This window comes from Rhododendron vialii, chromosome 5a, assembly GCF_030253575.1.
Source record: "Rhododendron vialii isolate Sample 1 chromosome 5a, ASM3025357v1".
Classification (NCBI taxonomy): Eukaryota; Viridiplantae; Streptophyta; class Magnoliopsida; order Ericales; family Ericaceae; genus Rhododendron; species Rhododendron vialii.
In genome coordinates, this window is record NC_080561.1 from 28,258,971 (window position 1) to 28,286,659 (window position 27,689).

Below are 27,689 nucleotides of genomic sequence, written 5' to 3' on the forward strand. Positions count from 1 at the left end.
CAAAAGTTCAACAGATTAGTAGGGTAGTTGCAAAACCACATGGTTACGTGTATTAGCAGTGCACAACATAAGTAGCACACTGTGCACATTAGCATTGCTAATTTCTTTCCCCTTCTCAATTTTTTGTACACGAAATCCCCGCTGAAGTAAAAAACATGTGCATAACTCAACAATTTTACAAAAACTCTTAGCATTGTTAATTTCGCCCTTTCAAATTTCAACACTAGTTCAGTGTTCACCAAATACCAACTAAAAGTAAACAACTCAGAAAAAAAAAGTAAAAGTAAACAAAATGAGTATGAACTCAATCAAACAAAACATCTTCTTAACATCACTACTAATTTAACCCCAAGGGGTTGGCCTACTGGTCAAGTCTTGGGACTTAAGGGTTTGCTTTCCTCTAAAGTCTTAGGTTCGAACCTCTTAGGTGCTATCAAGAAAGTTCAGCAAGGAATACAAAACAATCTATTTTCTGCCCCATTATTGAATTTGTCTAGCTTCCCTATACAGAGACACAAAAATACCACAAAAGTGAAAAACAGTCCAAGTTTCTCCTCAAGTAAAATTGAGAAAACAAGAAGAGATCGCATAAAATAGGGTATCAAAAGTGAGAACTTCATGTGATGGTGTGTACCTGACATTTTGATCGAAGCACCTGAGGAGAGGGAGTGAGCAATGCCACGACACTTTCAAAATTTGTCTCTGATGTGCTTTGACTGGTTCCAGGTCGAGAGCCTTGTAAGCATTAAGTTGAATATCAGATGCAATGTACGTATACTTCGAAAAGCGAAAACCATATCTGCACATAAGACATAAGATATTTTAGAGCAACAAAGGGAGAAAACACAAAGGAACTTATAACTTGTGTAGGGGTTCAGATTTGACGGGACCTTGGCCTGGGTTAGGTTTCTCCTTCCGTAGGTTCGTTCTCCTGCTTCTAGACCTGCAACAAGTCACTAGGACTGGAGTAGCCCAGTGACCCTCAGACGATCAAATCAGACCTTAGGGGAGAATATAGATCTAGGGTTAGGGAAGAATGACATACCTCTTTAAGTTAGAGTCCCTTTGTATTTATAGATCTTGGTTTGCTTGGCCTCCAAGCTAGCGCGTGGAGGTCACACTTGGGTAACCGCCTCGGGTGACATCATAGATGACGCACCGGATAAGGCGGTTATGGAGCACATGGCCAGGTCAGCCCTTCGCGAGGATTCTTCTCGATGATGTGTCTCACTAGGCGCAGGAGGCTTGCTCGGGAGCCCTCGGTACTGTGTTCCGGGGGTCGGTATGGAGCCCTCAGTGGTATGTCTCCGGGGTTGGTACGAAGCCATCGGGTGCCGTCAGTGATATGTCTCCGGGGTCGGTACAGAGCCCTCGGTAATATGCTTCCGGGGTCGGTACGGAGCCCTCGGTGGTATGTCTCCGGAGTTGGTACGGAGCCCTCGGGTGCCGTCGGTAATATGTCTCTGGGGTCGGTACAGAGCCCTCGGTAATTGCTTGACCGATTCCTAGACCTAAAATAATGGGTTGCCCCAAGCGTAGGGCGGAGACCGATGTAGCACAATACCCGGTAAGACCGGAGTCGAATCCACAAAGACGGTAATGTGTGCTGAACAAAAACTCGGGTTGTTATAATTTAAACGGGCTCTTAGGTAGCCACCCTTTGTCGTTTTGATTGAGAGATTAACTAAAACCTAGAAATTGATTGTACTTTTCAGAAAATTAAAAGGAAGGTACGGTCGTAGGATTCATAGCACTCGCAACCAGTCCGGATTAACCTGCTCTATTCAGTATTCTTAAAACGTTCGATTTTAGTGAGGAAAAGATACCCCGAAAGATGCGAATCCTAATGGTCGCCGTTTACCCATGCGCAGCGGAGAATGAGTTTTGGACCCCCATTCTCCCGTTCACATGGGCTCCGACAATGCCCGGATTCGTCTACGGGAAGTATTTTACCAATCTAAAATTATCTTTCTCATTATTTGAAAATAGGAGCAGTGTCCGAACTGGCCACGGTGTGCTAATCACCCCGCGACCCTATCCGTACGACTACTCACTATGCATTGACCAAGAAACACAAGAAACCCTAATTTGCATCATGCTTCTATAATTCCAGAATGAAAATCAAGCAAAAGATAACAACCAAACGAATTCCAACGAACAACTTTAATTAAGAACAAAAATTAAAACTAGTTATCGAAGTGCAATTAATTAAACAAAGCTTCAAAACTTAAAAGAAAAACTTGAAAGAAAAATAGTAAACAATACTCGGAACTTCTGTGTCGCCTCCGTTCTCCGTTTCGTCCGTCCTCCCCCGAAAAGCTGCCGTGGGAAGCCCTCTTTTATAAGCTTCTGTTCCCCAATTAAAACCCTATTGGCCCCATTATTACCCTCAATCCCAGCCGTGTACTTCAATTGCCGAAAACCATGGGCTTATTCTTTAGTCGAAACACCGAATAATTATTAGGCCTAATTAGAAGATCCAATGCTCGTCCAAATAATGTTGCTTTTGGGCCCACCAAATACACGTGTGAGTTGTATTTTCTGCAACCCATTTCACTTCAAACATCACTGTGTTGTGGAGGAAAAATTATATGACGCAATTCAAGCTTCGATCGGCAACTAACGTATTAAGCTTCCAAACACCTAAAATACACAAACTAAGCATTAAGCTCCAATTAATAATATAAATAGACTTAACAAAGATAAATAAGGGGGCGCTAATGTAAACATTTACGCGCCTATCACACCCCCCAACTTACACTTTGCTAGTCCCGAGCAAAGTAAATAAAATGCAACTAAAGAAAATAAATTAAAATTGATAGTTCTTTTAAACCCCCAGGCGGCCCCGGTAGGACGAGTGAAGTCTCGTGAGGATTTTCAGCAGTGATCATCCACAAAACACCGCGGATCCCTTTACACGTGGAATCCAAAACTTGTCATACAACTCATTGGTCCATCAAGTAAAGAATGCGCAGTTACCACAAAAATATAAGAAAGCATAAATAGTTCCAAACGCTATCAAGTCAAGAAATAAACCATGACACCTAGGCTTAGCATGTGTGTATGACATGGGCCTCAACCAAAAGTGTTCAATAACTAACCGCTCTCTCCGGACTGAGTCTTGACTGCAATTCTCACTGTGTCTTGCACTCAGAAATAAAATTACTCCAAACAAGGTGCATAATATGAACTCTCAAGTGTGCGGTTAGATGTTATATATATGAAATCAAAACACTCGCACACTATGACACGAAAAGAACGCTTTGTATGGTGAACACACAGTCTCATGAATAGAATACCAAGTATTGGAACTCTCTTTCACACCCATCAATCCACTTTCCATCACCCCTAGGATCAAATAGGACTTTAATTTTGGTTGTAACGTTGGATAATTGAAAGTGTGTAAAGGCTAGGGTAAAACATCACATGTCTGAGAATAGGCAAACAACTTGGGGCTAATTTAACAATGTGCGCCCATTTTCTCACTCTTTTCAACACCACCTTATCTCCCCTTCTAACCTTTTAACATTTTTCAGCAATAAAAGTACGATTCCTCCTTTTCATCTATATCGGCGCCCCTTCTATTTTTCTCTTTCTTTTGTTTTTTTTCTTCTATTTTGTTTTCTTTTTTTTTTTAAGGGGCACCACCAATTCAAGTAAAAAAGTTCACAATCTATCCAAAAATTACACCTTTATATTTTTGCCTTTCTCCAAACAAAATATGGAAAGTGGAGCTAACCAAAAAAAGGCTAAATATATAAGGCTCAAAGTGGCTTGCAAGGGATAAATGTGAAAAGGAACGAACTGGCCCAAATATCAAGAAAATGCCTATAATCCTCTCCAAAGGGTGTAACATTCATGTGACGAACCAAAACCCAAGAGATATTGTTATGCATTCAAGTTCCAATACTCAACAATTAAGAATAATGAGACCACAGCAAATAGATTATTTTCATGACAAACTAAGAGTTAAAGTGACACCACTCCAATAAAAGATAGGGCCCAAAAGCTCACTAGGGCATAAGTCTCCACTAATCTAGCCATCAAGATTGGTTAAGTCACAACTCACAAATGGTCAAGGCCCAAATAAACGTGACATGCAATAGTGCTATACCAAAGTGCCATGATCAACTTCTTAAGACAAGCTAGCAAGTAAAACTACCAAGCCAAAAAAAGATATCACTATGGTAGGCAACACACCTCAACTCAATTATTCAACAAGTAATCACAACAAGTGCCAAATCACATGCGAAAAGGAAAATTTTCAAATTTTTTATTTTTTATTTTTTTGAATTTTTAAGAATTAGAAGAAAGAAAAACTTACCAATGTAATCCATCCCCCCAACTTAAACCATTCGATGTCCTCATTGAATACAAAAAAAATAAAAATATAAGACATGAAAGAAAAAGAAGGAAAAGGTATCACCTCGGAACGGAGAACTACGCAAGAAATAACATAGTGGGAAGAAGACCCCCCAACTTGAACAAAGCATCCTGCAATGTTAGTCCTCACAAAAAAAATAAAATAAAATAAAATAAAAGTAACTAATCTAAGAAAGAGAAAAGAAAAGAAAAAAAACTATACAAAAAAAAGTTAATGACATTCAGTACTCCCATCACGTGAAATCCAACCATTCATCACACTACGAAGAGCAATCAAAATCAACATCTCAACCCACTTCAAGCACTCCGTTAAAAATTGTATGCGACCATGCCACAAAATCAAATACTTAGAATATCTTAATGGCCTTAGCCGCATTTGAAATTTAAATTCCACCAATTGCATATTTCGAACTAAATTAACTTTCAAGTTGTTGATGAGTGTCAGAAAAAATGAATGGTAAACCATATTAAAATTATCAACACCAAGAAAGTCAATTTGTTCTAATGTGATAATCTCTTGCAATAGTGGATGCTCAATAGGAGTGATGACATCAATATCTATGGCTGGAGGTATTTGATCATCAAGAACAAGTGGATTTTGCACAATTATTGGCAATGACTCCTCAGGAGTCGTGTCATGAAAATCCATCTCAAGTATACTAGAATGCTGTTGCACTTCAGGTGAACTAACTATTTCGTTAGTTCCAAGTGACTCTGTTGTTTCATCTTCCAATACACAAGAATTAATCACTTGAAAATTTTCAACTTGATTGCAAGAAAGAGAATCAGCTAATTGATCAAAATAAGGTGGCTCTATTTCCTCTTTTTCCCTCCCATCAAAACTGGTATCCTCAGAACTTTCAGTCAACTCACAAAATTGGAGCTTTTGGGTTAGTTCATCTAAGAAATCCCAAGCGTCTTCAGGGGCTTTATCCAGGAATTCGTCAGTGGACCTAAAATCCACCTCGCATGGCTTAAGGTTTAAACCACGGCAAAAGATAACCAGAAGACTGCCAAGCTCACAATTAAAACTCGACCAAGAGAATACAACAAATTTAAATCGCTCCCAACACTGTGACAAAGACTCATCATCTTGTTGAGAGAAATCTGATAGTTCTTGTAAAAGCATATGAGTCTCATACGAGGGATTGAAAGTTTTGAAAAACTGTATGACAATTTCACTCCATGTCAATCCTGGACTCAAAAAAATAAACCAACTTTGAGCACGACCACGCAAAGATTTTGGGAATACATGTAAAAGAGCCACTTCATCGCTAGCAAAAGCTTCCTCAAGGTCATGAATATGCGAAAAAGAATTTTCTGAGGCCAAACCATAAAATATAGGAAGTGATACTGAACAATCAAATTGTTTTGTATAACCTCCATAGCACTTTGCAAAATCGGCCATTTTTTTTTCAAAAATTTAAAAAAAAAAAAAAAAAAAAAAAAAAAGAACTAAAAAGAAAACAAATAAAAAATAACTACCCGAATTCTTAACACACGTTACCGTCCCCAGCAACGGCGCCAAAAATGCTTGACCGATTCCTAGACCTAAAATAATGGGTTGCCCCAAGCGTAGGGCGGAGACCGATGTAGCACAATACCCGGTAAGACCGGAGTCGAATCCACAAAGACGGTAATGTGTGCTGAACAAAAACTCGGGTTGTTATAATTTAAACGGGCTCTTAGGTAGCCACCCTTTGTCGTTTTGATTGAGAGATTAACTAAAACCTAGAAATTGATTGTACTTTTCAGAAAATTAAAAGGAAGGTACGGTCGTAGGATTCATAGCACTCGCAACCAGTCCGGATTAACCTGCTCTATTCAGTATTCTTAAAACGTTCGATTTTAGTGAGGAAAAGATACCCCGAAAGATGCGAATCCTAATGGTCGCCGTTTACCCATGCGCAGCGGAGAATGAGTTTTGGACCCCCATTCTCCCGTTCACATGGGCTCCGACAATGCCCGGATTCGTCTACGGGAAGTATTTTACCAATCTAAAATTATCTTTCTCATTATTTGAAAATAGGAGCAGTGTCCGAACTGGCCACGGTGTGCTAATCACCCCGCGATCCTATCCGTACGACTACTCACTATGCATTGACCAAGAAACACAAGAAACCCTAATTTGCATCATGCTTCTATAATTCCAGAATGAAAATCAAGCAAAAGATAACAACCAAACGAATTCCAACGAACAACTTTAATTAAGAACAAAAATTAAAACTAGTTATCGAAGTGCAATTAATTAAACAAAGCTTCAAAACTTAAAAGAAAAACTTGAAAGAAAAATAGTAAACAATACTCGGAACTTCTGTGTCGCCTCCGTTCTCCGTTTCGTCCGTCCTCCCCCGAAAAGCTGCCGTGGGAAGCCCTCTTTTATAAGCTTCTGTTCCCCAATTAAAACCCTATTGGCCCCATTATTACCCTCAATCCCAGCCGTGTACTTCAATTGCCGAAAACCATGGGCTTATTCTTTAGTCGAAACACCGAATAATTATTAGGCCTAATTAGAAGATCCAATGCTCGTCCAAATAATGTTGCTTTTGGGCCCACCAAATACACGTGTGAGTTGTATTTTCTGCAACCCATTTCACTTCAAACATCACTGTGTTGTGGAGGAAAAATTATATGACGCAATTCAAGCTTCGATCGGCAACTAACGTATTAAGCTTCCAAACACCTAAAATACACAAACTAAGCATTAAGCTCCAATTAATAATATAAATAGACTTAACAAAGATAAATAAGGGGGCGCTAATGTAAACATTTACGCGCCTATCAGTAATATGCTTCCGCGGTCGGTATAGAGCTCGGTAATATGCTTCCAGGGTCGGTACGGAGCTCGGTGGTATGACTTCAGAGTCAGTATGGAGCCCCATTTATTCGGGCCACTACAATAGCCCCTCAACTTCTCTCGACCTCTTATTGGTTTGGGAGGAGTTGACAAGTAATATGGCCGAATGTTTTAACGTGTACGAAGCCTCAGAGAGATGTGTCGAGCCTCATACCCGTTGTTCGTCTGTTCATGGGTTCGATTTACGAAAACCGAGGCACGAATGAGGCACGGAAGGGTTCCGTAGGTTCGTGGGCTCGGCTTCGGGAAACCTAGGCACAAAGGAGGCACGGAAGGGTTCCGTCGGTTTGTGGGCTCGGCTTCGGGAAACAAAGGCACGAAAGAGGCACGGAAGGGTTCCGTAGGTTTGTGGGCTCGACTTCGGAAAACCAAGGCACGAAAGAGGCAAGGAAGGGTTCCATCGGTTCGTGGGCTCGGCTTCGAGAAACCTAGGCACGAAGGAGGCACGGAAGGGTTCCGTCGGTTCGTGGGCTCGGCTTCGGAAAACCTAGGCACGAAGGAGGTACGGAAGGGTTCCGTCGGTTCGTGGGCTCGGCTTCGGGAAACCTAGGCACGAAGGAGGCACGGAAGGGTTCCGTCGGTTCGTGGGCTCGGCTTCGGGAAACCTAGGCACGAAGAAGGCACGGAAGGGTTCCGTCCATTCGTGGGCTCTGCTTCGGGAAACCTTGGCACGAAGGAGGCACGGAATGGTTCCGTCGGTTCGTGGGTTCGGCTTCGGAAAACCTAGGCACGAAGGAGGCACGGAAGGGTTCCGTCGGTTCGTGGGCTCGGCTTCGGAAAACCAAGGCACGAAAGAGGCACGAAAGGGTTCTATCGGTTCGTGGGCTCGGCTTCGGGAAACCTAGGCATGAAGGAGGCACGGAAGGGTTTCGTCGCCTTTTTCTTTTGGGTGAGAGACAAACTGGCTCTTTGCTCGAGCATTTTTTTTCCGTTTGCGATGCCCTTTGGCTTGGAATTCCAAGAGGCCATCATCCTCGTTAGCAGCCTTGGTGAAACTGGGGTGGGCTCGCGGCAGCCCTATCCGATCCGGACTAAGTGGGTGGAGGAGGCGGAGACGCTTTCGACATCAAGCCTCTCGAAGGCAGATTCCCGCGGGGTCCTCTGGGGTTAGGGGAATAAGAACGTTCCTTGCGCCCTGTACCCTTTTCGTTGCGGCCCTGCTCCGGTGGTTCAAGGCGGTATTTAGCCGAGGGGCTAGATCGATGCTCTTGAAGATGGCCTCTGCAAATGTGAGAAGGGCTGTGATGACTTCTTTGTCCGCCATGGCCCCCGGAGGACTGAAATGGATAGATCTGGAGGAGATGTTTGATCTTGGCCAACTTGTCCCTGACGTGCTTATCGCGCTCCATGACCGTTGTTAGGTCGTCGATCTTCCGCTCCAGGTGGCGGATGTAGGGGTGGAGTTCGGTGGCAGCCCCTGCGTGCTGCGTCGAGGTTCCGCTTCCGACTCCGATGGACATGTGGGCCTTTCCCTGGGCGCCGGCTCTGTTGGAGTCTAGGTTATGGTCTCAGAGAGGACCGAGCCCATGGGTGGTTTCGCTGAGATGAGGGTCTTCGACTTCCACCATAAGTGGTTCAGGAAGCTTGAACGGAGCTCTTGGAAGGGAAAGAGATGAACGACTGAGAAAGTGGCTAGGTCCCCAGCAGAGTCGCCAATTGTAGGGGTTCAGATTTGACGGGACCTTGGCCTGGGTTAGGTTTCTCCTTCCGTAGGTTCGTTCTCCTACTTCTGGACCTGCAACAAGTCACTAGGGCTGGAGTAGCCCAGTGACCCTCCGACGATAAAATCAGACCTCAAGGGAGAATATAGATCTAGGGTTAGGGAAGAATGACATACCTCTTTAGGTTAGAGTCCCTTTGTATTTATAGATCTTGGTTTGCTTGGCCTCCAAGCTTGAGCGTGGAGGTCATGCTCGGGTAACCGCCTAGGATGACATCATAGATGGCGCACCGGATAAGGCGGTTACGGAGCACATGGCCAGGTTAGCCCTTCGCGAGGATTCTTCTCGATGATGTGTCTCATTAGGCGCAGGAGGCTTGCTCGGGAGCCCTCGGTACTGTGTTTCAGGGGTCGGTATGGAGCCCTCAGTGGTATGTCTCCGGGGTTGGTACGGAGCCCTCGGGTGCTGTCGGTAATATGTCTCCGGGGTCGGTACAGAGCCCTCAGTAATATGATTCTGGGGTCGGTACGGAGCCCTCGGTGGTATGTCTCCGGAGTTGGTATGGAGCCCTCGGGTGCCGTCGGTAATATGTCTCCGGGTCGGTACAGAGCCCTCTGTAATATGCTTCCGGGGTCGGTATGGAGCTCGGTAATATGCTTCCAGGGTCGGTACGGAACTCGGTGGTATGTCTTCGGAGTCAATACGGAGCCCATTTATTCGGGCCACTACAATAGCCCCTCAACTTCTCTCGACCTCTTATTGGTTTTGGAGGAGTTGACGAGTCATATGACCGAATGTTTTAATGTGTACGAAGCCCCAGAGAGATGTGTCGAGCCTCATACCCGTTGTTCGTCTGTTCATGGGTTCGATTTACGGAAACCGAGGCACAAATGAGGCACGGAAGGGTTCCGTAGGTTCGTGGGCTCGGCTTCGGGAAACATAGGCACAAAGAAGGAACGGAAGGGTTCCGTCGGTTTGTGGGCTCAGCTTCGGGAAACAAAGGCACGGAAGGGTTCCGTAGGTTTGTGGGCTCGGCTTCGAAAAACCAAGGCACGAAGGAGGCAAGGAAGGGTTCCGTCGGTTCGTGGGCTCGGCTTCGGGAAACCTAGGCACGAAGGAGGAACGGAAGGGTTCTGTCGGTTCGTGGGCTCGGCTTCGGGAAACCTAGGCATGAAGGAGGTACGGAAGGGTTCCGTCGGTTCGTGGGCTCGGCTTCGGGAAACCTAGGCACCAAGGAGGCATGGAATGGTTCCGTCGGTTCATGGGCTCGGCTTTGGAAAATCAAGGCATGAAGGAGGCACGGAAGAGTTCCGTCGGTTCGTGGGCTCGGCTTTAGGAAACCTAGGCACGAAGGAGGCACGGAAAGGTTCCGTTGGTTCGTGGGATCGGCTTCGGGAAACCTAGGCACGAAGGAGGCACGGAAGGGTTCCATCGGTTCGTGAGCTCGACTTCGGGTAACCTAGGCACGAAGGAGGCACGGAAGGGTTCCGTCGGTTCGTGGGCTCGGCTTCGGAAAACTTAGGCACCAAGGAGGCACGGAAGGGTTCCGTCGGTTCGTGGGCTCGGCTTCGGAAAACCAAGGCACGAAGGAGGCACGGAAGGGTTCCGTAGGTTCGTGGGCTCGGCTTCGGGAAACCTAGGCACGAAGGAGGTACGGAAGGGTTCCGTCACCTTTTTCTTTTGGGTGAGAGACGAACTGGCTCTTTGCTCGGGCATTTTTAGCCGTTTGCGATACCCTTTGGCTCGGACTTCCAAGAGGCCGTCATCCTCGTTGGCAACCTTGGTGAAACTGGGGGTGGGCTCGCGGCGGCCCTTCCCGATCCGGACTAAGTGGGTGGTGGAGGCGGAGACTCTTTCGGCATGAAGCCTCTCGAAGGCAGATTCCCGCGGGGTCCTCTGGGGTTAGGGGAACAAGAACGTTCCTTGCGCCCTACACCCTTTTCGTTGCGGCCCTGCTCCGGTGGTTTAAGGCGGGTTTTAGCCGAGGGGCTAGATCGATGCTCCTACAGATGGCCTCTGCAATTGTGAAGAGGGCTGTGATGACTTCTTCGTCCGCCATGGCCCCTGGAGGACTGAGATGGAGAGATCTGAAGGAGATGTTTGATCTCGGCCAACTTGTCCCTGACGTGCTTGTCGCGTTCCATGACTGTTGTTAGGTCGTCGATCTTCCGCTCCAGGGGGCGGATGTAGGTGTGGAGTTCGGTGGCAGCCCCTGCGTCCTGCGTCGAGGTTCCGGTTCCGACTCCGATGGACATGTGGGCTTTTCCCTGGGCGCCGGCTCTGCTGGAGTCCAGGTTGTGGTCTTCGAGAGGACCGAGCCCACGGGTGGTTTCGCTGAGACGAGGGTCTTCGACTTCCACCATAACTGGTTCAGGAAGCTTGAACGGAGCTCTTGGAAGGGAAAGAGATGAATGACTGAGAAGGTGGCTAGGTCCCCAATAGAGTCGACAATTGTAGGGGTTCAGATTTGACGGGACCTTGGCCTGGGTTTGGTTTCTCCTTCCGTAGGTTCGTTCTCCGGCTTCTAGACCTGCAACAAGTCACTAGGGCTGGAGTAGCCCAGTGGCCCTCCGACGATCAAATCAGACCTCAGGGGAGAATATAGATCTAGGTTTAGGGAAGAATGGCATACCTCTTTAGGTTAGAGTCCCTTTGTATTTATAGATTTTGGTTTGCTTGGCCTCCAAGCTAGCGCGTGGAGGTCACACTCGGGTAACCGCCTCGAGTGACATCATAGATGACGCACCGGATAAGGCGGTTACAGAGCACATGGCCAGGTAAGCCCTTTGCGAGGATTCTTCTCGATGATGTGTCTCATTAGGCGCAGGAGGCTTGCTCGGGAGCCCTCGGTACTGTGTTTTGGGGGTCGGTATGGAGCCCTCGGTGGTATGTCTCCGGGGTTGGTACGGAGCCCTCGGGTGCCGTCGGTAATATGTCTCCGGGGTCGGTACAGAACCCTCGGTAATATGCTTCCGGGGTCGGTACGGACCCCTTGGTGGTATGTCTCCGGAGTAGGTACGGAGCCCTCGGGTGCCGTCGGTAATATGTCTCTGGGGTCGGAACAGAGCCCTCGGTAATATGCTTCCAGGGTCGGTATGGAGCTCGGTAATATACTTCCAGGGTCGGTATGGAGCTCGGTGGTATGTCTTCGGACTCAGTACGGAGCCCCATTTATTCGGGCCATTACAACTTGCATTAACATATTAAATTTACAGAGAGAGAGAGAGAGAGAGAGAGAGAGAGAGAGAGAGAGAGAGAGAGAGAGAGAGAGAGACCTGGTAACGAGAAGGTAGGGGGACCAGGGGCTACACATTGCCTTGGTAAAGGAGAGGAGAGAAGGGGGAAAAGAGAGCAACGTGTAGGAACAATTGATTTCTTTTTGGGTTATAAACCTGTTTTAGCTATTCAGATTTTCATTCCTAATCTATTTATTTGTTCATATCATCCAAAATCCATGCCAAAATATTTTATAAAACTTCACATACATCCATATCAAATCCTAAACGCATCAACCATAAGTCATGACACTTCAAAATATGTGATAATTCATACATCCAACATATATGCATCCAAAAAACTAGTCTCAATATATGTTAATGCATTGAGATTTTACCAAATATATCACCAGCAGCATAGTGTCAAAAACAATATCCAAAAACTCTTTTAAGTATTTGAATTCAGCACCCATGTGACCATCTTAATAACCAGCTTCGTCATCTTCCTTTTCAACCAATGTGTCATCCTTTTCATTTCCACTGCATGAAACTAGCCCCGGAATGCAAGCTGGATCTATTCCAGATTTCATTACCACCATCATCAGCATATTTTGGAACATTTTAGCTTGATCAGCCATGGCTTTCTCATAATTAGCCACGACTTTCTCATGATTAGCCAATTTTTCTTTGAAGAGCAACCACCTCTGGATTTGGTATTGGTTGGGACGACATTGCATTTGCTTTAGTGTTCTTGCGAATTCCATATCCTTTCAAGTAGCCAGATCTCTTCCCAAGCACCTTAATGGAAGCATGTTCTTCTGTTTGAGGATTTGTGACATCAGAAGTGATTCTAACAATTTCTTGCTGTCATAGTTTAACTAAGTAAGCATGTGGCATACAAAGTAATTCACATGTGGAGCAGATTTATCAAGAGTGATATTTTCATACTTACATGAGCTTACTTTGCCTTATCGTTTATCCACACATCCTTTCTCTGTCGATGGCGTATGTGTGTCTCCTTGAAGTGCTCCACGAAAGGCTGCTTTTTGTTATTCTCTTTAATCTGAAATTTATTTTCATTTCTAGTAATTCTAGAAGAAGTTGGAATGTTTATAAAATGGAAATTCTAAACTGATACTTACAAACTTGGCTGCTCGTGCAGTAAATGATAGCGAGCCGCCAGTATGATTGAATTTCAAGCAGGATTGTGCATGTGCCCCCGTCAGATTTCGTCTAAAAAAAAGATAAAATAAAATGCAGTCAACAAACAAAGTATGACATCGATCCAATAAGCAACTAAAGGGTACTTACCAATCCTTTTTTGTGATCAACAATCCAGAAACTTCAACTGTCAATTCAAGGTAAAATAGCAAGAGAAAAGGTACCTTCTAATCTTTGGTCTCCCACACATTCTCAATCATGAATACCCAATCATTCGGATTACAAGGATATAATGCACAACTTTTGATGTCGGACACCTTCTTCTCCTTGAGATCCTTATAGTGTTTGTACAAATCGCACTTCCAGTTCGCATATAAAGATTGACGTTTGATGTCAATGACACGCCTAACAACCATATCGTTCTGGTAGTCACCTAGGCCAAGCATTTGCTGCAAATGGAAATAATTTAACTTGGCAGTTGTGATTTAAATAGAAAATGCATTGAACAAGTACTACAAATTATTAATTACCCCAACTTGCAGAATGATAGACTCTCTGATCCCAAAATCAATGTCTCCCCATCCAATGTCTTGGACTGTGCATGATCTCGAATATTCAACCCGATAGCACAAGCCACAGAAGTTGCATACTTCCCCTCTGTTGACATATTCTCAGGATTAATAACGACGGGGATGGGATGACCAAGAGTTTTCCTCATGTTATCCACATTCTTCCCCCTTGTTGGACCTCGATCTTACATGCTTCTTGCCCGCGATTGATGAGGACGATGCTAAGACCATAGTTCAATTTGCATCACTTGATCAACATAGAAGATACTAAAATTTATTGATTGTTGTTCCCAATGTACTAAAAAATAAGAAAAGAAATCTGAACTAACTGTGCATGAACCATTCTGACATGAGCAAATGAAGGTTTGAAAAATACATGAACAAACTACACATGAACCATTTTCAGAATCCTAGCTCCATGTAATTGGAGAATGAACTGACTCAAAGGAATGAGTCCTGGGTTCGGCATAGGTCCTCTTCAGCTTTCTAATGGGTTTGGGGTCTAGGAGGTGGTGTGTGGGGTGTTCTAATATTTTGGTGAGCTAGCTCTGTGTGTGTGTGCGAGTGTGTTGCTGTCGGTGGTGGTGTGATGGCGGTTCATCTATTTTTTGTAGCGGTGGTATTTAGGGTTGCTTGGATTAGGATTTGGTTTTGGTTCTTGGGCTGGGCTTATTATTTCAGTTGTGGACATTTTGAGGCCTTTAGGTGTTCAGGCTTCTGCCCTAAGGTGTTTGGACCTCAGTCCACGGTCTTTCAACCTTGGTTGGATTCCCCTCCCCAACCCCCAACTTGATGTACCCTTTGTTAAGTTTTCTTTATAAAACTTTTTTTGCCTATTAAAAAAAAAATGGAGAATCAACTCATGGGAAAAACAAAAGAAACTTTTCTCCTTCCTCCTATTACTATGTAGGATATAAAAAGTATATGTAGAAGAAATACATCCAAATAACATTTCTCACCCATGCTGCTCGCAATAGTATATGGGCTACCAAACAAGTTGGTTTGTTTGGTAGGTGATGTGGGGAGCTGAGTAGGTTGGGCAGCCACCTCAGTCATGCCTTCAGCTAGGACAGTATGAGGTTGGATCTGGAGAGCTTAGCGACCATTTTCTTGAGTTCTTTGCGATTTTCTCAAAGGTTCAGCATCAGAAGGACTTTTCTTCTTTCCTGGACTTGTAATTCTAACCTGAAATAGAAATAGAAAAAGAAGCAATGTGTGTTATACGAACTTTGAAGATAGTCTTACCAAACAAAAATACATACTACATCATTTGGAAGCATACATAGTTTAATTAGCAAAAATGTATATCGTTTAATTAGCAAAAACGTATATCGATCAGACAAGCCCCCAACTAAGACCAACCATTTTGAAGGGCCAGGTCTCGCACATTAAAAAAAACAAGAAGCAATGCATGATTTTTGAATCATAATTACTTATCTATAAGTAAAAAAGTGAAGGAAAACATACAAGTAGAAGATCAATAATCTGCCAAAAAGTATACCCTCTTCCTTCATACGTTATCTTATTCGCTTGAGACCCAGAGGAGATATCATCATCCGAGGAGTCGTCATCCTCCTCATTAGAACTCACCCTTCCTTCACTATTGGATGGTAGATAGTCTTCATCAATATTGCCATGCCCAGCCTTGTTCTTTCTCTTATGAGTACCTTTAGTGTTACCATTATGATTTGAACCAAATAACGCCTTTGACAGACTCTTTATTCCAAAAGACTCTAGTACTCGTAAGTGTTCTTCAACATTTCAGTTCCTTTTCTTTTCATAGCCTATCAACTGCTGGGACAAGAACCCCGAACTGACATACATGTTTCTGAAAACATAAATGAAATACACACATGACATATGGTAAAATGAGATGAATACATGTTTGAAATGTAACCAAAAAAAAAAAAAAAAGAACATGGAGAGCAACTTTTAGTAATTAATATCACAATCTCTATTAGAAATCCACATATTAACAGACATTATAGCTATCATAATGAATGCAAATCTTGCAATGTAACACAAAATGATGTAATATAACACAAGATGATGTAATATAAATAGCAAAAGTCACTAATTAATATCACCATCTTGACTAGAAGTTACATATAATCGAAATCTAGGCGTCATAATCGACATCGATTTCAAGATCTACATCAACATATGCATTAGTGCCAGCTTGTCCACTCAATTCACTGTCTTCGTCATCTATGTATTCTGCCATTGTATCATCCTCATCATCTCCATGGTCAGCCATAAGTTCAGCCTCAAAAATGATCTCAGGATCTGCATCATCCCTATTATAATGACCAACATTATTTTCAATGAAGATTGGGATACCACTATCAGTGGTTTCATCCTGCTGAAACGGTTCGTTAGGCGATTCAACTTGCTCTGGTATATCCCATACACCTCTATGTCTAACTAGTTCTACCACTCACCAATTTTTTCCCTTACTAGTATAATTTACATAGAAGACTTGCCTCACATTACTAGGAAGTACAAATGGATCATCTTTATACCAAAGCCTTGTGATATCAATGCTTGTGACATGTCCATCGGTATATATCTTTTTTTTGTGGCCGGTGTTGTACCATTCACACTCAAATAGAACCACTGTATCACCATGTGAATATCGTAATTTCCAAATTTTACACAAGTAATCGTAAAAGTTAATGGTCTTCCCTTTATGCAGTCCTTCGACAACTAAGCCACTATTTTCACACACATCCAATGTTTTTCACGATCTCTAGCATGGAATCAAAAACCATTGGAGATACAACCTGAATAAACACCAATTATTGAACCGGGACCATTTGCTAATGACCATAGCTCTTTGGTAGCCTCTAGAGATCCTTGACTTCTCAAGTCATTCATCTATATATCAAAACATATGTCAAACACCAACTTTAATGTTATTTGAAACTTATTTTGTGTTTAAAGACTTTCAACTCTAAATACTTAACCGTTTTTTGAACTAAATTGGAAATTGTTCTCGTTGTATTTGAGTTACATCACGTCCTTGTGGAATTTGTATAATGCTCTCACGTTCCTTGTGCAAAGAAGTTAAATTTCATAAATAACTTGTATATCAACTTCACTATTTGTGCTTGTACTAACTAAAATATAAAAACATACTCTAGATATGGCTCCACCTCGGGGCAATTGTAGAACACAAACCAATGAGCTATTTCCCGTTCTTTTTGGGAAGGATTGGGAGCCCTTGTGATCGGAGAAAAGAGACAAACATGCTGGTGGAATATCTCCATCCCAAGGCCATGAACGCCACCATCGTTATTCCGCTCAGGGTTCTTAGTACCTCTTTTTAAGTACATTGAACAAAAAGTGATGCACTCTTTCAAAATGTAAGCGTCAGCAATCGACCCTTCTGGACGCACTTTGTTACTCACTTAACCTTTTAGTTTTCCGAGAAACCTTCAGCAAAAACAAAAAAAATACCATTACTTAATGTAGATAATTGCAAAGTAAGTAACTATTCTAGCATCTTATGGTAACTTTTACCTTTCAATAGGATACATCCATCGATATTGCACTGGTCTAGCAATCATGGCCTCACGCGACAAATGAATAGTCAAATGAACCATAACATCAAAGAAAGCTAGTGGAAAAATCCTCTCTAGTTTGCAAAGTATGAGTACTGCTCATTATTCCCATTTTCCCAGCTCATTCCGCTTTATTGTCGTAGAGCAAAGTTCTTGAAAAAGATTTCCCAACTCAAACAAAGTTGTACATATCTCCTTGTTCACAAAACCGCACATGCCAATGGGAAGAAGACGTTGAAGGAGAACATGACAGTCATGGCTTTTCATACCCGATAACCTTCCATGCTTTGAATTCACACACCTTGATATGTTAGATGCATAGCCATCTGGATAACTAATTGACTTCAAAAATTCATAAAACTCGTCTACTTGATGTGAATCCAATGTGTACACTGCTTGAGGTTTCACAATTGATCCATTTTGAGAAACTTGTAGATGAAATTCTAGCCTTATTCCCATTATTTTCAAATCATCGTGTGCATTGTACGTATCCTTATTCTTTCCATCTATACCCAGCATTGTCCTATATAAGCTTTCGCATATGTTCTTTTCTATATGCATCACATCAAACATGTGTGGGACCATCAATTCACTAAAGTACTCCAGCTCCCATAATATACTTTTCTTTGTCCAATTCAACTCTTCAACATGACGAGGTCTTTTTTTACTCGTAGTATCCTTTCCAAACTTGACTGGTCGCAACCTAGCCAATTGAGCCATTACTTTTTCCACTGGTAAATCCAAAGTTTTCTTGCCAAACTCTAGCAAACCGTCGAACTTCTTGTCCTTCCTCAAAGGATGATTATCAAGCAAGTAAGCTCGATGACCAAACCACCCAATCTTACTGATCAACTTGTGAGACAGCGGGCTATCATTGCAAGTGGGACAAGCCAAATAGCCTTTTGTTCTCCACCCAGATACATCACCATATGCAGGTAAGTCATGAATGGTCCTATTATAGCCGCATGCATTTGAAAGGTTTTTCTGGTTGAGGCATCATAAGTTCTGACACCATTCTTCCATAGTTCCTTCAATTCATCAACCAAAGGCCTTAAGTAGACATCAATATTACTCCCCGGTTGATTTGGTCCAAGAATAAGTTATGGCATCATGAAGAAAGGGTCCTTCGTACATCTCCACGGTGGCAAATTATATGGGATTAATATCACCAGCCACATGCTGTATGATGTGCTCATGTTGCCAAAAGGATTGAACCCATTTGTGGCAAATCCTAATCTCACATACCGAGTCTCCCAGGAAAACTCAGGATATTTTTCATCTAATCTCTTCCACTGAGGGGTGTCGGCTGGATGCCTCATATCCTCCTCATCCACTCGCTTATCACTATGCCATTTCATGTCCTCGGCTATGTTTGGATTCATATACAATCTTTGCAACCTAGGTGTCACTGGGAAATAACGCAATATCTTATGTGGTATCTTCTTACCTTTGCCATCATTGACCTTATATCGAGGTCGCTGACATTTGGGATTGGGACATTTTTCTAGGTGAGCATTCTACTTCCAATATAACATAAAATCATTTCGACATGCATCGATGAGCTCATATGCTAAGCCCAAGTCACGTAATAACTTCTTGCACTCATCAATTGATCGAGGAGCTACATGGCATTCCGGTAGAAATCGCCTTAGTGATGACAAAAACACATTAAAAGAAGAGTTGCTCCACCTATATTGTACCTTCACTCGTAACATCTCAATGACAAATGCTAAGAGGGTATCTGATTTTTTGCATCCTGGGTACAAGCCACATTGGGAGGCCTCCAACAATTTTTCAAAGTTTTGAATGCCATTCCTCTCACTTGTATCATCATCCATGTATGTCCCCCTATAGTGGTCGTTTAATAGTTCCCCATAAACATCATCATTATCCTTATTGTTTTTGTCATCACTCCCATCTTGGTCATCGGGTTCAGGAATTTCACCATGTAGTAACCAGGTGGTATAAGATAACATGATTCCCCGCACAAGCAGATGAGCTTTTACAGTATCATATTATGCTTATAAAAGTTGCGGCAATCAGTACATGGACACTTAATCTCCACTGCCTCACCTGAATTTGCACTTGCAAATTCAATGAAATAGTCCACCCCGTCGACATAGGGTTGAGTAAATCTGTCAGAAAGAGACATCCAACTTCTATCCATATCTGGTCACATGCAATTTTAAGGGCATGTCACCCAATGTCCCACATATATAAGTTAGGAAAATAAAACTTTATCCTCTAGTATTTTGGTGCTATTATATTTGGTTACATTTTTGTGGTACTGAAAAGGTAACTCGCAAGTATGATGGTTTCAAAAGATAAAGTATGATGATTGCATTAAATATATAAAATGTAAAAAATGGAGTCCATGGAAAGAAATGTATTTCTTCCAGAAAAGTTTCCTGCCCCAAAACAACCAAGCAAAAAGGTTAAAAAAGGAAAAAAAAAAGGCGGGGAAAAAGAAGAATCTATACTTTATGCTTCCATATTGATATCTAGTTAATTAGTTAATGTTATTTCAGTTGGAATCTTTTCCAATACGTTCCAACCATATGAAATAAAAAATTGTTTTAATTTGAAGTATAATAGTTTTAAATACTTCTTTTGCTCGCCTACCAAACATTAAAAATACTTCTATACTTCTCAAATGCTTATTTAATCACCAATGCACAAACAACATAAATCAAACTGTGGCGTTTAATCATTAGAGAAGCACCCAAATCATGGAGAATAGGGACTGAATAAATAAAAGTAAAAGAGCAAGATACCTTAAGAATATGACACCGACGGAGGAAAATGCCAGCAACAAATGTTGGAGAACTTTGGAATTGATTCAGCAATTTGTCTATGATGAGTCACTGTTGTACAACAAAGTCACCATAAAAATGCACTTAAAAATATATACATGAACACATAATTACAGATTCAAAGAAAATGAGCAAAATCTCATAAAAACACATAAATTGAACAATGGCAAACGATTGAACAGTTCATAAATATTGTCATACTCTGTTGTCAATAGCTGTAAGTATAAGAATGGAACGAAGCTCCACCAAATATAAAGGAATTAGGCAAGATGTATAGAGAATCGATCTGTGATTATTTTAGAAGCTATTAGTCTAATTTCAAAACTCCATCTAAATCAAAATACCCAATGCCTAGAAAACAGGAAAACCACGTACATAAGTCATTAAGGAGATTGAAAGCTTACTTAGTGCCTTTCTTTGGAAAGGCCTGAAGCTGAAATCTACAGGTGCAAAAGTTGCTTGGGAAGCAGTTTTTAAACCTAAAAATGAAGGTGGTTTGTGCAACGCCTCCAATTTTCGGGTACGTTAAATAGACAATTTTATTGCAACTTCAAAGCAGAGTCTGGCTCTTTATTACATCACAATCTCCGTAAGAGTACTTTCATTACACAAGGGAAGGGAAACTAAGGTTCCTAACTACAGCTCCGCCTGTTCTTCCATCTTAGCCGGCTCTTCGGTTCCAAAAGCCTCCAAGGTGTACAGCTCACCCTGTTCATCTACAAAGTCTGACACACTGTACCAGCGTCGCCATGGATATAATATGTCAGGGTCACCAAAGGTAACACCATGAGATACAAAAGCTCAATAGAATAACCTATACCCACTAACCCTTAACTTACAAGCAGTAGATCATAATACGAACGATTTCCACATAATACATGCATATTTAACAAAACAGTTCACAATGACTTATCCACATTCGCTAATCAACTATCGTTTGTGTCCATGGTTTTCTGAGTATCTCCTACGTGACTCGTCGTGGACCGTGTCACCATTTTCCATTTTTCCTTTTCCAAATCATCATTTCCAAAATCATTTTTACACACCTAACCTCGGTTCCGCCGCTCTGGGTTCTCGAGTATCCACACAATGGTTCCGCCGCTCTGGGTTCTCGAGTATCCACACAATGGTTCCGCCGCTCCGGGTTCCCATTGGCACACAAAATTTGCATTGGCTCCTCTCCACAGATAACCAAGCCGTACCTCGGTTCCGCCGCTCTGAGTTCCCGAGGGTTCTCACCATGGTTCCGCCGCTCCGGGTTCCTATGGGAACGCACACAATCTCACAATGGTTCCGCTGCTCCGGGTTCCCATTGGCACACAAAATCATTGAATTTGGCATTGACTCCTCTCCACGGATAACCAATCCATAATTCAAAACCCTCGGTTCCGCTGCTTCGGGTTCCCGAGTATCCCACAATGGTTCCGCTGCTTCGGGTTTCCATTGGGTTTTCGAAAAACACACCCACACAATGGGCTACCAAGTCTGGCCACATTATGGTTTTCACAATCCACGCAATGGGCTACCAAGTCTGGCAACATTACGAGTTTTCATCCACACAACGGGCTACCAAGTCCGGCCACGTTGCGGTTTTCGCAATCCACACGATGGGCTACCAAGTCTGGCCACATCGCGGTTTCCACACACACACACACACGCTCCCATAATGGGTAAGTCCGGCCATATTGCGATTTCAAAACACACATTGTCATTAACACACCTTAGGTGTCATGTTTCTACTTTTTCGATTTTCGTGTCTCGTTTCCATGCATTGACTCTGCGGTAGGACTCTTCACAAAAGTAATCATAAATCATTCATTGAAATCTTGAAACTAAACTAACAAGATCATCCAACTCTGTATTACTCAATCATGCTCATAACCATCATAAGATCAAACTATGAATACTCCTTAATCAAGTTAATATTTTCAAAATCCGTTCTTTCCTCCTTTGTGGGAAGTTCAATACAACATATATTTATAAAGAGTAAAGACATTCTACTTTCTAACATACGGTTCTATACGTAAAGTTAGGGGAACAAGGGATTCTACAAATACTTAGAGATGACGTATATGGGATTCTACCTTTCTTCTTGGCGGTAGTGGCGACTACGGAAAAAAACGAGTACATCAGGCGGAGTAACTTCCTTCGGTATGCTTTCGGAAGTTTCGAAAGAGAAAGGTTTTTCTCGAAACTTGATCTTGACTAAACTACTTGAACTTTTTGGATCGCAAAAGGGTTTTAGGATGAGTTTCTTGAAGAACTTAGGAAGAACTTCAAGAATGCTCAAGAACAAGAAAAATAAAGTAAGAACACTAATATTTTTCTAGAGAGAGAAGTTGCTAGGTGAAGGTGTGAGTTGAATGCTTTGGACAAGGGTGCTATTTATAGAAAAAATCTTGGTTATTACCCAAGGGATAAAATTTTCCCTAGCAATTATTGTCCAATGGGTAAAGAGATTTTTCCTATTAAACTATTCAATTAAACACATGTGTACTTTGGAATAAATTAAGTATACATATATATATATATATATATATATAAATAAGTCCAAGTAAACAAATATATATATATTAGTATGTACCATGCAATCTATGTAGATCCCAAGTATCCAATAAAAAATTATAAGGTCAAAATTCCTTATTAAAATAATCTAAATTAGCACATGTTTCTTATTAAAATATTAAATTAAGTACTTTAGGAAATCTAGGCTTTAATATAAGTAATCTAGGTAGATTACCAATATCCAATAAAAAAAATTATAAGATCTAAATTCCCCATTAAAATAATCAAATAGGCACATGCCCCATTAAAATACTAGATTTTGTACTTAGAAAATCCTAGGGAAATCTAGGGTATATATTATAACGTACACACATATATATATTTATATAAATATATCATCACATGGGAAATCTAGGAAATGATTATTAAATAAAATCCTAGTACTTGTTGGTAAGACTAATACTATTATCCAATGGATAATAATTTCCCTAGCGGTTATTGATCAATGGATAAAAGGGTGAGGTACTATATACACTAGAATAATACCATATGTCCTTTAGGCATGTGTATATATACCTATATATAACTATATATTTGTGCTTAACAATCTAACATAGATATCTTTCTTAATGGAAAGTCCATTGTCCAATGGATAAAAGTTTTCCTAACTTTTATCGTCCAATGGGTAAAGGTTAAATGTCCAAAAGGTTCCACTAGGGTTTGGAAGGTTCAAAAGGTTCAAGGAGGTTCAAAAGGCTCATCTAGGGTTAGGAGAAAGTAACTAGATGAATTGGTGGTTAGGTTCTTCTAACTGAATGGTTAGAATCTAACTATACTTGCCAAGTAGAATCTCTAGCCAAGAAATATAATTTTAAAAAAAACTAAAATCTAATTATGACGGATTATTAGAAATACAAAAGGAATTTTTGGAAGCGAATCCAAGTATTAAAATAAAATTCAAATTTTTAACGAAATTTTTACTTACTAAAAAAAAATTAGGGTTGTTACAGTTTGGGTTTCAAAAGACTTAAGGAAAGGAATAAAGCATCTATAATGAGGCATCTATGGGCTATTTGTAAAAAAGAGGATATTCTTTGGGTCAACTGGATTCATTCTTATATGATCAGGCATCATTGTTTCTGGTCTATGAAGCTTCCCAATGACTCCTCTTGGACTCTTAGGAAAATTTTTGAACTAAGGAGGGAAGGGCAGCAGTTCATTAAAGTTCACATTGGAAATGGTCTTAATACCTTTCTTTGGTATGATAATTGGCACTAGTCTTGTCCTTTGCTTGGTTTCTGGCTGTTTCTGCTGGTAGCATGTAGTTAGGATTTTTTTGTGTAATCCTGTTTTTGTTGCTTGTTTGTAGTTCACTTGTCAGGTGGTGTTGGTAGGATGTAGTTCTGTCCAAGGCTTTCCCCTTGGCTTTTTTGGGCTCGTCCCTTTTATAAGATGGAGATTGTTCCAAAAAAAAAAATATCATTAAAAAAAATATGCATGGCCGGTTTGGCTTTTGCTTCGAAAACCCCCATTTAAAACCTTTTAGACCTAGTAATTCAACTATTCAAGCAAAGAGAACCAGATTGTGAAAAGTTTTTATCTTTACAACCAAAAGCCCCTTAAAAAATTGGTAGTTAGTTTGGCTTTTGCTTTTAGCCACTGAGATTTCCCATGTACGGCAGGCAAATACAAAAATGGCGCACCAAAACCTAGGACATGCAAATACAAAAATGGCACACCAAAACCTAGGATAGGCAAATACAAAATGGTGCACAAAAAAAAAATTACCTTGATACAGTGAGAACCATAAACTCGCAACAAAAATGGCGTATTGTATCAATTAATACAGAGGGAAAGAGAGATCGAGAGGGGGAGAGACAGAGAGAGAGAGAGAGAGAGAGAGAGAGAGAGAGAGAGAGAGAGAGAGAGAGACCTAAAAAGGAGATTGCAGGAGCTTCAATTTTGCTTGGTTCGCCATGGTCGTAACGTTAGAGAGAGAGAGAGAGAGAGAGAGAGAGAGAGAGCTAAAAGGAGATTGTAGAAGCTTCAATTTTGCCTGGTTCACCATGGTCGTAACGCTAGAGAGAGAGAGAGAGACCTAAAAAGGAGATTGTAGGAGCTTCAATTTCGCTTGGTTCGCCATGGTCCTAACGCTAGAGAGAGAGAGAGAGAGAGAGAGAAGGGGGGGGGGGGGGGGGGGGGGGGGCGGGGTGCGACAGACCTCTTTTTAGGGGAAACTAAAGTTAACCCCCTCCAACTAAGCTTCATGTGCACTTTGCCCCCTCTAACTTTTTGTTTTGACACTCAACCCGCTCTAACTAACTGAAATTCAAACAGTCATAACTTCTTCGTCTTAAATCGAAAACATGCAAATTGTATATCAATTTCGAGGTCTTGAAGTCAGCTTTCTATTGACACCAAAATCATATCACGATTCAAAGCATACAGAAAGTTATGATCAAAACGGTCTTTCTATCTATCAGCCCTTACTCTTTTGATCATAACTTTCTGTGTGCTTTGAATCGTGATGTGATTTTGGTGTCATTAGAAAGCTGACTTCAAGACCTCGAAATTGATATATAATTTGCATGTTTTCGATTTCGGATGAAGAAGTTATGACCGTTTGAATTTCAGTTAGTTAGAGGAGGTTAAGTGCCAAAAAAAGAAGTTAGAGGGGGCAAAGTGCACGCGAGGCTTAGTTAGAAGGGGTTAACTATAGTTTACCCTTCTTTTTAGTACTAGCTAATAGAAAAATAAAGGGCACCGCTATTCGCAGCCCTCTATTTACTCCCGTAGCCCACTAAATTTCGGTAAATGATTGTTGAAAATCATAAATAACATTTTGGTAAATTGCTGTTGAAAACAAGATTATATTTCGGTAACTACATGTCGAAAATATGTTCAACTTTCGGTAAACAACTGCCGAATATGCATTTTCGGTAAACATCTGTTGAAAAAAATATTATATTTCGGTAATTGGACGCTGAAAATATATCTCAATTTCGGTAACTAACTGTCGAGTATAATTGAAAATTTTTAACGGGCTATGGGAGTAAATAGAGGGCTGCGAATAGCAGCGCCCAAAATAAAATATAAATTGGATACAATTACCTAATACTACGTCGTTTTATAAGCCCTACTTATGCCAACCCAACAACTTTGTCAGTGAATCCCTGAAATGAAGCGCCAAGTGGAAATTGTGGAGCGCAAAAACACGCGCCTAAAAAATTGGACTTGGGCAATGCAATTTGTGTATTGCCAAATTTGGGCTTTTCACCAACAACATTTTTTCATCGTTGAAACTACAATTTTGGTTGCTAGAAGTAGACCCACAAATGGACCCAATTGGATTATTAGCAGCCACTCACCGCCGATGCATTTATCAAAGCATGTCGCCATTGCATACCAAACAGCAACTCAATTTTTGGTTCATCGCCATCTAGGTTGCCCTTGCTGCATTTTCTTGTAGTGTTCTAAGTAGCCTCGACCAACTTACTTCCAAATTTTTTGCGAGGGCCTCAATACATGGGACATGGTTGCCTTGTCTTTTTTTTGAAAACATGCAGTCAATTTATTTAACAATACCCGAAGGCAAAGATTACATCACAATATACAGGAATGCACCAAACTACCTATACCCGAGACACGAGTTACTGCATAAAGTACACAGACTACAGACTCAAGGACACCTACAAACGCAGCTGACACAAGTGTCGACATAAGAATCCCATCCGAGGCAAGGCAGAGAGATACCAAACGAAATCCGAGCACAAACCATTAAACATTAAGCACAGATGTAATCACTCAACAATAGAATACAAGCGGAAAAAAAAATCTGCTCCCAAGGACAAGCCTCAAGGGCCGCCGGCCGGAACTGGACCGGGAGACCCAATCTAGAGCTATGGAGTCCTCGAGGGAGCTCCGAGGCAAACCTCCGCTGCCACGCGAGGCTCCGGGCGCGAAGGCATAGGCAACGCCGAGGACGAACTCCGGCAGGCCCAACGCACCCACGGCAGCCGAAGAACAAACAATCCCTCCTGCTGAATCTGCTTTTACCACCAACCAAAACAGAGAGAAGCAGCCGATCAACAGAAGCGGGATAGATCTCGGAAAACCCCAACACAACCGCCACCTACAATCGCTGCCGCTGCCGAGATAAACCCTATAACTCGCCCATGATTGCCACTGTACCACCGAAAACCCTCTACTCCGGCCAGACCACCGAAACCCTAACTAAAATTATTCACCCACCACCCAACACCCACTGGATCTAGAGCACTAGACCGGTACAGACCGAATTGGGGAGACCAGACAGTAGAGCTCGAGCCAAACGGCCGGAAAAAAAAGAAAAAAGAAAGGAAACCCTTTCTCTAACAGCCGCACACCTTATTCCACGACATCGACCCCGAGAACCGCAGATCTGGAATCATCGATCGTACGGGCCAACGAATTGTGAAACTCCACCGATCACCGGACAGAGCCGTCACAAGGGGGCCATGCCGGACCAACGGCAACGGACGCCCAAACTGAGAAGACGAGGCGCCAAACGCCGGCCGAGAGCGAGGCGAGGAGGGGAAAGGGAACAAACGGATGGGGGGGGGGGGCGGGGGCGATGAAAAGTTTTTTAGCTTTTAGAGAGAGAGATAGGGATTTTGAGAGAGGGAGGCGAGACTGAAGCGTTGGTCGCCTTGTTAGGTAATTAGCAATTAAACTAATTAATTAATTTGTTCAATTCCCCCCATTTTTTTCTTTCTAAAAAGCAATTAAAAACGGTTGTGGCTAATGCCACGACCCCTTTGTTTAATGCCACGACAGACAAACTCACCTGACAAATATAACCCTCTCTCTCTTTCTCCAACTCCCCCTCTCATAGTATTTCTATAGCAGCTACTCTGAATCTCTGAAATACGGAAAAACCCACTTGGCCACTTCCATCTCCTCCCCCTCTTATCTAACTTTCTT

At 42.1% G+C, this 27,689-nt stretch overlaps 1 protein-coding gene and 1 pseudogene across 8 annotated transcripts; one reads left to right on the plus strand and one right to left on the minus strand.

The window, feature by feature from the left end:
• Positions 1 to 26,195, minus strand: LOC131327136 (uncharacterized). 8 transcript variants are annotated; one of them, XR_009200203.1, is made up of 4 exons: positions 13,259 to 13,337; positions 13,069 to 13,179; positions 12,177 to 12,934; positions 1 to 799 (listed from the first exon to the last, which is right to left on the minus strand). XR_009200203.1 is itself a non-coding variant. In XM_058360151.1 (2 exons), exon 2 carries the CDS (start codon positions 19,383 to 19,385, stop codon positions 18,927 to 18,929), a length of 459 nt encoding a protein of 152 aa, XP_058216134.1. In that variant the 5' UTR covers positions 19,386 to 19,578; positions 20,184 to 20,578; the 3' UTR covers positions 18,651 to 18,926. The 8 variants fall into 8 exon arrangements, 1 of the variants encoding a protein (XP_058216134.1); XR_009200205.1 differs by having other exon boundaries at positions 12,177 to 12,980; XR_009200206.1 differs by lacking the exons at positions 12,177 to 12,934; positions 13,069 to 13,179; positions 13,259 to 13,337 and adding exons at positions 20,184 to 20,273; positions 25,839 to 26,195 and having other exon boundaries at positions 1 to 735.
• The window catches only part of LOC131327769 (lignin-forming anionic peroxidase-like), a 52,864-nt pseudogene that overhangs the window by 23,787 nt on the left and 1,388 nt on the right, over positions 1 to 27,689 (plus strand).